We start from the raw sequence: 10,255 nt of genomic DNA on the forward strand, positions 1-10,255 counted from the left end.
CAGTGCAGCAGAGTGCGTGTGCGAGCCAGTGCAGCAGAGTGCGGGTGCAAGCCAGTGCAGCAGAGTGCGTGTGCGAGCCAGTGCAGCAGAGTGCGGGTGCAAGCCAGTGCAGCAGAGTGCATGTGCGAGCCAGTGCAGCAGAGTGCGGGTGCGAGCCAGTGCAGCAGAGTGCGTGTGCGAGCCAGTGCAGCAGAGTGCGGGTGCGAGCCAGTGCAGCAGAGTGAGGGTGCGAGCCAGTGCAGCAGAGTGCGGGTGCAGATGCAGTGCCGAGCCGATGCTGCGTGGTCCAGACCATCCTTGGCAGTTTCTGGAAGCTCTCTCCACTTTGGTTCCGGTGCAGAAGTCTGTAATCCCACCCTCCTTTCCCCACCCAGCACTCGCACAGTCCCCACTGCTTAGTTCAGTATTCTGGCATTAAGTGACTTGAGCAGCAGAGTAACACTTATGTGCTTGTAACACTTATGTGCTTGGCAAGGAAACAACTATGGAACAAGATTCACATCCTGTAAGTCTGCACCCACGTGCTTTCACGAGGATGCTACTCCATGGCCCGGTACTGATTGGCTGACTGTGGATGTGACACAAAAAGTTTGTCCTCCAGCTTTGCTGGCTGAATAAACCTCAAGAATATTGTGATGCCTCCCAAGCCACTTTTATTTTCATGTTGTAGCATCACACTTGCACCAGGACAGAGGAGAAACTTCCTAGTGGATGAACCCCCAGAAAACCACAAGGTCACCAGGCAGATTCCTCTTAATGAGCACCGTATTTTGACATAAAAAATTTAAAAGCGCAAAGGAGAAAGCGTGAGTTCTGAGCTACATGATGCACAGCACAGTGTGTGTTGGATGGATCTCCAGAGGAGTTTCAGACTATTAGCTGTTGCTTCTGCAGAGAAATGACCAGGAGTCAGCACGACCTTCCTCTGTTCTGGTTGCAGGAGTGCACTGTTCACTCCAAGGTCTAGCCTGAGGATTGCAGTCAAGCGAGGCCAAGTTTGAGCTAATCTCCTTGCAGACATGAAACTTTAAGCTCTGGGCTACCTCATTTCCTCTGTGAGATTTCATCCTAACCATGTCTACGGGTAAAATGTAAGTGAAAATGTCAGTTATTGGACATAGTATCGAAAAAGTCAATGCACAGAAGTTTTCCAACTAAACTTCGATTTGAACGATTTGAACTATCCCTATTCAGCATAAAACTCTTATCCTGTTTTATTACAGTAACTGGAGAAGGCTCTGTTCAAGACAGGGTTTCTCTGTGTAGCCCTGGCTGTCCTGGAACTCATTCTGTAGACCAGGTTGGCCTCGAACTCAGAAATCTGCCTGCTTCTGCCTCCCGAGTGCTGGGATTAAAGTGTGTGCCACCACTGCTCAGTTGAACCCCATTTCTTTAGCTCTGCTTTTCACCTCAAAGCTTTGTTCGTAACCCAACTCTTCGGTTTTTTTGCACGTCCCACAGGCATTTCAGAGTTCACATTGCCAAAGACAGAGAACGCTTTATTCTTCCACCTGCTACGCCATCCTGCCGCCCTGCCACCCCGGTGGTTCCATCTCAGGCAACAGCGTCTCTCTCTATTACCTGTTCTGACACAAGCCTGCCGATCCTTGTCTCCAGCAACTGCAGGTCAACCGTGGTGTCTCCACCTCTGAGGCTATTTACAGATGTCCCTCCCTTTCTAGCACCTCTTTCTGTCCGCCATCCTTTTCCACCACTACCCCTCTCGCCATCCAATGCCTACTGGTGCCGTAGCAGCACTGCTGATGGTGACAACTTATTTGGTCTTACCTAAGTCCATGTTAGATGTAAATCCAAGCTTTCCCTGGCTGCAGGCCCACCCTAAGCCTATAACTTGATCCTGGCCATGTCTGACATCATTTCCTGTCAAGAACTTGCTTTTGCCATTTTTGTAAAAAAAATATTATTCAGCCAGTGCTGACTTGTTTGCTTGTGTTAGCTCTGTGACAGGATAAACTCACCTCACTTAAACAAAACATTGCTTCTGTGCTTACAACAGAGTTTGACTATCTTTTTTAGCCTCAATGCAATTTTGGTCAGTTTTTTTTTTTTTTTTCAGATTTTGAAATATATTTACATAGACACAATGAGAAGTCTTAGGGGTGGAAATCCAATCTTAACATAAAATTGACTCAAGTGTCATATATATGTTTTACATGTCATCTGAATAAAATTTAGTTCAGTATCTTTAATGATTTCCTGCTGGATAAAAGTCTACAGACTTTTCGCAGCTGAAAGGGCTCCAGAATCTTCGATCCTGTGGGATGCTCCTTTTCTTCGACTGCAGCGCCTCCCACAAGGACAGGGTGGTTTGTTCTACCTGTGGCCTCCTGTTGATACGTTTGGTCTGCTTGCTTGCTTTAATTTCAGAGTTTGAAGCATTTCAGATTTTGAAGTTTGGGGCTAGGTCTCCTTGTTTTGAAATACGTACTATATTGACCTCCACATTTCATGAGTTAGTTATTATTCATGAGTTATATCGAGGAAACTTGATATACATCAGTGGTCCTCAGCACCAGCTGTACAGCATCCCACATCTGAAGGAGAGGGCCAAGGAGGGGCTTGGTACTCATGATCTGGAAGGCCGCGGTGATCCTGAGGGCAATGATGGGGAAGAGCTCCAACCTAGGCGGTAAGCCCTGCTTAGATGATTATGGCTGTCACTGTTAAGCGCATTTCAGTGCTGCCCCGGAAGTGGCATGAAAGACAAAACCCTGTGAAAGCAGCATGACTATTGTTGGCGTCAGAAGCCACCTACAGTCTCTGAATCCAATGATGAGGTAACCCTAGGCAACAAGGACCCGCGTGTCCGTTGCTGTGGCAGCCACTATACTTTCCCAGCATTCACTTCTCCTGCCCCTGCTGACCCACCCGTGCGCTGCGGTGAGTGTGATTACATCATGGTCCAAATAAAAGGCGGAGACCTCTGACCCTCCCTCCCCCTCTCCCCCTTTTCTTCTTCTTCTTCTTCTTCTTCTTCTTCTTCTTCTTCTTCTTCTTCTTCTTCTTCTTCTTCTTCTTCTTCTTCTTCTTCTTCTTCTTTCTTCTTCTTCTTCTTCTTCCTCCTCCTCCTCCTTCTCCTCCTTCTGTCTTCATCTTCCCCTTCCTCTTGTTCCCTTCCCCTCTCCCCTTCCTCCTCCTCCTCTTCCTCTTCTTCCCCTTTCCTTTCCTCTTTCTCCTCCTCCTCCTCTTCTTCTTTGCCCCCCCTTCATCCTTTTCTCTCCCAATAAACGTCTCCCCAAAGCTGTGCTGGCCTGGTGTGATCTGTTGGGATACGAGCGCCATTCTAACACAACAACTATTCCTTATAACAAGGTGATAGAATACAAAGATAGCAGAACACGAAAAGGATCTGCTGGGGCCATCTGGTCCTTGTGATGTCACCGCATGCGGATTTTAATAAGGAACATTAAATGGACCACTCTTTGTTCTCCGTCCCGCTGTGAACTGAAGTCCCAATCTCTGTTTACATCGTATGGTAGAACGCTGTTCTTGACTTTGAGAATCGAGGAACCTGTCTTAACAAGAACCCACGGAGACTTGGAAAACTTAAGTTTCTAACATAGCTGAAACTTTTCAGTGTTTTAACTTGGTAGAGTTTTTGGCAGCAGTTTTAACTTCCTGTGTCTCAGAGAAATGATTTAACACAAGACTTTTTTTTTTTTTTTTTTTTTTAAGAGAGATCAAAGACTTAGTATCAATTAAAGTACAAGCTACTTAAACATTGTTTTGCCCTATAAGGGAGTCAAACACACTGAGGGACTTCTGGTCTGAAGGGAAGGAAACTGTAGACAAGCCATTGGGATTTTCCTCAATCATTAACATTTGAAAAGAAGCTACAAGTGCTAAGGGGCGCCAGAGGGTAATGGGTGTGCTTTGGCCTTAAGAGCTTAATGATTTGGGCACAGAAAGCTCACAGTGGCTGATTGCAGAACTGGGGCCACCAAAGGCCCTGTCACTTACCTACCTGGGAACATGGCAGTTCATTTAGAGTTTACAACTGCCCGCCCTTGCTCTGGTGATGGGTGGGGTGAACACCTACAGGCCTCAACAAGCAAGATGCATGAGTACTGATTTGTTTCAGACCTCTATAGGCTAATAGAGTAACCATCACAGTGGAATGGCTTGAGGACAAGCTTGGTTAGGTGCACAGGGTTATTCTTGCAGCAGATTTTCAAGCTCTTTCTGTTAGGGTTTTAGGTCCAGCTGAAGTAACAGAATGTCTTCGTCAGTCTCGATGTTTTCTCAAAGCCTAAGGTATGGGCATAGGTTTCCTGTAACCTTTAATGGCCTGAATTTGAATCCTGCTTTGGATAAACCAGATTCGTCTTTGGGGAAATAAACAATTTACCACGGACATAATGATTCTGGAGGTGATAGATGAGAAAGACTCTTGCTGGCCCCGTGGGAATTGGAATCCTGGTGGACAGGAAGTGTGCGTTGGTAAATGGTGCCCGTCTGCTGGGAGCCCCTTCAGCTGTTCCAGTCCGCAGAACTGGCAAGCCGCAAATGGACACCTGCTGCCTCTTCTTGGACAGGAACTTGCTGGTGAAATCGCTCTGGGCCATTCATTACTTGCTTTGCTTATAGTCACTGTGACCTATGTTAAGAAATGTGGTTTTCTCATTATGTATGATCACATGGCCCAGAAAGCCATAGGCTCTGCTATGCTTATACTTGTGTTAGGTCTCAAACTCAGAACAAATGGCTGAGGTGCCTATTAACACACCAAAGATGATGCTGGCACCAGCTTCTCCCAGCATCCTTCAGTCCCTACCTGACTCCTATAACACCCAGACATGTTGGGTGTGTGGTCCTTTCGTCTCTTGGTGTCTTGGCTTCTGGCTTGCCCCGCTCCCTTCTCTCCCCACATGGCCCTGTTCAGTTGGCAGGTCACGTTCTCTCTGGACTCTTCCAGGTGTCTCTGCCTGTGTTCTTCCTTACTATCTATAATTAAAAACTGCAACCTCGTGGAAGCAATCATGTCCTCTTGTTCTCATTCAGCGGCACTTCCTTTTTTGCTTCTCGGTTGAATTGACTAGACGACAACATTTCATGAAAAATGTGGAGTTAGAAGATGGGCTTCCAGTACCTTCAGGGCACTCTAGCTAGGTTCTCAGCCCTAGCTCTGTAGGCTAAAGGAGAAAAGTCTAGCAAGCTAAAGAGAAGCTGGCACAAAACTTTTATTTGATAGAAAAGAAAATAAAGGAAACAAAATCCCAAACAAACAAGACTGAGGTCCCACAGTGTCCACCCTCTCGCCCCGCCCCCACCCCCAGTGCATGCTCTTGGGGACACGGCCCTCTGGATAGCTATTCTGATACTGTGAACTGAGTCTTATAAAGATGACTTTCACCAACGGAGAGCACTTTCCCCTGGAATTGATGCCAACATTAATAACTTAAGTATTTCAGTGTCTCGTGGCCAAAGTTCCATATTTTAGCTACTTTAGCAAGAAAACCCAAGAAAATCAATTTGCATCTAAAAGCTCCTTCATGGGGTTGGTTTGGTTTTGTGGCAAGCAGCCCGGAGAAACAGGAGTTGAAGTCCACTCTAGAGAGAATTGTTTGGTCCTAGTTGAATAACCTTCTGGCATTTGCTGTTAGCAGAATGGTAAGAAGATTATGGGTAAGCAGATATTAATATTCTGATTAAACATTTTAAAGCCTCATACCACCATTAAAAAAAAATTGTGCCACTCTGAGTGAACTCTTACACTTAACATTCCGAAGCTACGTTTAGCCTTACTATCTAAGTTCATATGCTTCGTCTTAAAAATCTCTACCTATACCTGCCTCCACTGCTCTAACCACAATGTCTAAGATGCCTGTGAAGGCTTTACAAAACTCTTTCACTTCCAAGCTCTCTTTTTGGAGACGTTGTTGTCCTCCTTGGTCTCAATATGAAAACCTAGCACAGTCTTGGCAAACCTCCTGGAGAGCCTTCTTGTTTCCTTGGAGCCACTGATTTAACAAACGCCACGGGATTAAACAACAGACACTGGCAACAGGTCCTTTGCAATAAGAATTCTTAAGTTATGAAGCAGCAAGCTCACGTGTGCACAGAAGCTTCCTGAACACCCTCCATCCTACAGGTTATACAATGTAACATAACCCTGAAACAAGACGCATGCTTGCAGGGGCCCGATGGGATGGGTTGTGTTCTTAACCATTACCCACTGGGGTCTACCATGTGCCTACAGGTCTTTAAGGATCAACAGTCAAAATTACTGGGTGACCTCAATTTATTTCTGAGTCCTGGCTAAACAACAACAACAACAACAACAACAACAAAACTGTTCTTCTCAGGTGTTTACTAAATGGAGCCATTGTGCTGGAGAGAAAATATGGGGTAACATTTAATGCTTGTTACACCAAGTGTCAGAATCATTCACAGTGCCTTCTTCTGAGTTGGCTTGATAAGGGTGCTCTGTTCAAAGGAACCTGGGCTGCCGCATCTCACTCAGAAGGCTTTAAGCCACGGGTGTGTGTATGTGAGAGAGAGAATGTGGTGGCCTGGCTCTGAGGGAAGAACACCACCTGGCCTAGAGATCTGCGGAGGGCGTGGGGGAGGTCCTAGGGGGTGGGCAGACTTGTTCTGCGGGTTAAATAGGGAAAGGAGGCGCTCAAAGGTCAAGTCTCTTTCACCTGTGGCATCTTTTCCTTCTGCCAGGCTTTATACCTCCCCTTCTAGAATTCTCTTCCGCTCCAAGGGAAGACAAACTCAGAAGCAAAGACAGGACCATCTCAGAAACCCTTCCAGTCACACCTCTCGTAATTCTTGAAGCATCTTCCGGCAGCTCCCACCAGGCAAAGGAGGCCTCTGCCTCCGAGCCTGCCAGTGGACTCAGGATTTTGTCTTACTGAACAGGTGTAATGCAGTGACTTCAGGGGTTGGGAGCCCAGACCACTCACTATGCTTGTGGCCCCATCAGGAGATAGAGGATGGTCCCTGTAGAGCTGGCACACACCTGCGGCCACAGCTCATAAGCTGGGTGTGGGTTAAAGAAGCAAGCGTTCTTAAGAACCCTTAGGAATAATCAGTTTCTCTTCCTTTGACCCTGGGGCAATGAATTCTTAAGTCGTTCTCTGTCATTTCCTATATGGACACTTCGGATCCTGAAGGCATCGGGGTGGTGTGTGGTCGTTTGCTTTCAGCAACTGTTCACCTGTTTCCCTCCAAACTTCTGGTCTCTACCGCTACTGTAAGCTCTTGCCCGGTCGCGCCACCCTTGCCAGCCCTCAGCCACGTGGAAATGCCAACCTGGGACACAGTCACAGCTACCTTTGCGCCCGCCCGAGTCGAGGAGGACTCTGTGGTCTGCGCACAGGCCAGCTGTCAGGCACTGTGCCCGATCTGACTGGTCAGAACCTGCTCCCAGGGCCCCGGGACACCGACCTGCCAGCCGCCGCTCGCGGACGTTCCTCCACAGCAGATCCCAGGCTCTGGCGCTGGAGTCCCGCAGCTGCTCGCTTAGCGATCTCCGGAGAGGCGCGTACACCGCTCTGCGTGGGCTGCTCATCTCAGACGAGTCCTCATGGCGCGGGGCAGCCTGGTCACGGCCACTCAAACCGCCTCTGACGTTTGGACGCTCGGCCACGCGGGACCCGGTGCGCCCGCCAGGCGCCCTGAGAGGCGGCCTCTGGGCTCCGCCAGCCCCTCTCCCCTCTCCCGCTGCGTCCTCCCTCTTTCCTTCCCTCCCTCCCCGGCTCCTCCCTGCACCCTAGCCCAGGCTGACAGCCCGCTTCAGGTCTTTCCCTCTCATCCCAAAGTTAGGGACTGTGCTACAGCCTTCCGTTTCCTGGTTTTCCTCATCGCTTACCAACCCCACTCGGACACAAGAGCTTTGATACAGCAGCAGTTAGTGTCCAAGACTCTCAGAGTTCAGAATTTAAATCACTTGCACTCGAGCCAAGCTGACCTTCCAGGGGGTGGGTGGGGGTGGGGGCGTTCTACACAGTGTCTTTGAGTTATGCAGTCCCTTCCTGGTTCCAACATGATATAATTTTCAGAGTATAATCTACATTGACCATGGTGTGGACTGGGGAGCCCATATATCTGTATGCTAACAAAGAAATGGGAATTACAAGGAGGAAAATTGGAAACCAGAAGTTTCTGTATACTAACTAAAAGTATAGAGTATACTCAGAATCAGACATTAATACTGAAGTGAGAGCGAATGAACTGTGCTGGTTTTAAACAACTACACCAGGGTCTTTAAGAAAAACGATCACTTCTTTGCTTCTCCATGGGGTGAGGAATGACCAAGTTTCCTGGGCTTCAAACTTTTTATTTAGGAAGGCAAAGACAAGCCAGGCTGGCTCACACCTGTAATCCCATCATTCAAGGGGCTGAGGCAGAAGAATTTCCTGGAGTATGTGAGGCCAGCCTGGGCTATAAAATGAAATGCTGTCTTAAAACATGATAATCACAGATAGATAGATAGATAGATAGATAGATAGATAGATAGATAGATAGATAGATAATAAACAAACAAATACAAGATAGATAGATAAAAAAATAAAATATTTTTAAAACTCAAAGGAAAGGACCAGACTACCTCAGCCCCATCCTCTGGGGCTTGGTCTCGCAGTTTACAAGGTGTTTTTTTTTTATAAAGCGTTTTTAAGGGTGTCAGAGAAATCATAACACAATTTGATGTAATTCAATGACATAGTCAGTGTCATCACATAAAATCTGGTGCAATTTCAAGAGAATTTTTGATTCTGCTTGTTTTTGAGAGAGGTCTTATTCCTCATACTGGCCTCTCAAAATCCCAGCAGTCTTGCCTAAAACTCCCAGTAGCAGGATTACAGTATGCTCCACCACACCTGTGTCTCTTGCAACTGTTAGTCTCTCCCTTGTCTTCTTAAATGTCTCTCCACTTGTCTGACAAATTGTTTATTTCCTCTCTAGATGTCCCATATGAAGTTTAAAAAACTCAGGAAAACTATTCCATCCTTCGGTTTTACAAATCACTATTGACTTAGAGTTGAAATTAAAGGTACCCACATAGCCTCTGCTGACCTCTACTGAGGTCATCCTCCATCAGTCTAGACTGTCCGAGAGACGCGGGAGAGGGATCATTCACTTCAAAGATGCTCTTTATCACCATACTGTGCTGTCATAGACCTGGAAATATCTACAGATGAAGCACATCTCAGCGTGAGCTAGAAAGCATCACCAGGCATTTTTTGCATGGTCTTGGTAAACCTTTGAAGTTATCTGTGATGACGCAGTAAGGCGTGGCTTAGAAGAGGACTTGGACTTAAGGCAGCCAGTTACAGACTAATCCGGATGGCCTTCTAGACCCCTGCCGCCAAAGACTTTTCTGATGACATCCTGTGCTTTGTATGCTTATAGGAGTGGCTAACTGTGCCACTTACAGTTGCATCTGTAAGGCGTGTACAACAAAGTGAGCAATGATTATTGCCCCAGAGAAGCTGTGTGTTTGGCTTTCAAAGGATCCCAGTTGAGCTGGAGGCAGTAGACCACCTCTCTCCCTCCCTCCCTCTCCCTCCACCTCCCCCCACCCCCCCAGACACTAGAACAGCGCTGCAGACCTCCAGACAGCCAAGCAACTTCAGTGATCAATGATCAATGAGCTTCAAGGAGCCTGGACCCCAACCACCTTCTTTTTTTTAAAATCTGAATAAGCATTTTTGCGCTAAGATACTCTGCCTTAGGAGTTCTTCTTAAACTCTGAACTTGAACATAGGTTCTGGCCCTGCAGATTTGGCTACTTCTGGCTGTTGGGTGACTATGAACTGGGCTCTGTCACAGAGAAGCCAGGTGATCGGCTCAGGACAGATGCTACCCAAGCATCTTGGGGCACACAGCATGCACAGCCCTTTAGGAGCCAGCTGATACTAGAGGAAGTCCCAGAGCCTAGAGCCACACATTGCTACCCTGGTCCACGCTCAACCTCCACCAGATCTGTTTCCAAGCCCCCCGTTCATCTGTAGCAAGCTGGTGAAGATAAACATCACTGGCTTCAGGTAACAAATCCCCACCTTGTCTGCCATCATGGTGACATCTTTCTCCCCCATCACATCAGAAGAGAGGGTGCTGTTCCTGCCCGGGATCCATTCCCTGGCCTGTGCTCGCTCTGTGCTCTGGCCTGTCTTGTGTCTTGGGAAATCCCATGGGTGCTGTTATTTCTTGTAAGTCTGCCTTTCAGTAGGTTTGACCCCCAGCTGCCATCCTTCTTTAACTGATGCCAAAGCCCAAGAAAAGC

At 47.4% G+C, this 10,255-nt stretch overlaps 1 protein-coding gene across 2 annotated transcripts in view; it reads right to left on the reverse strand.

The window, feature by feature from the left end:
* Stard13 (StAR related lipid transfer domain containing 13) overlaps positions 1–7,584 on the reverse strand; it is a 208,696-nt gene extending 201,112 nt beyond the window's left edge. For both annotated transcript variants that reach the window (XM_029533498.1, XM_029533497.1), the window contains exon 1: positions 7,417–7,584. In XM_029533498.1, the coding sequence (XP_029389358.1) occupies positions 7,417–7,540 (124 nt within the window). In that variant the 5' untranslated portion in view covers positions 7,541–7,584. The remainder of the gene's footprint in view (positions 1–7,416) is intronic.
* Between the last annotated feature and the right edge of the window lie 2,671 nt (positions 7,585–10,255).

This window comes from Mus pahari, chromosome 23 (assembly GCF_900095145.1).
Source record: "Mus pahari chromosome 23, PAHARI_EIJ_v1.1, whole genome shotgun sequence".
In the NCBI taxonomy this organism is placed as follows: domain Eukaryota; kingdom Metazoa; phylum Chordata; class Mammalia; order Rodentia; family Muridae; genus Mus; species Mus pahari.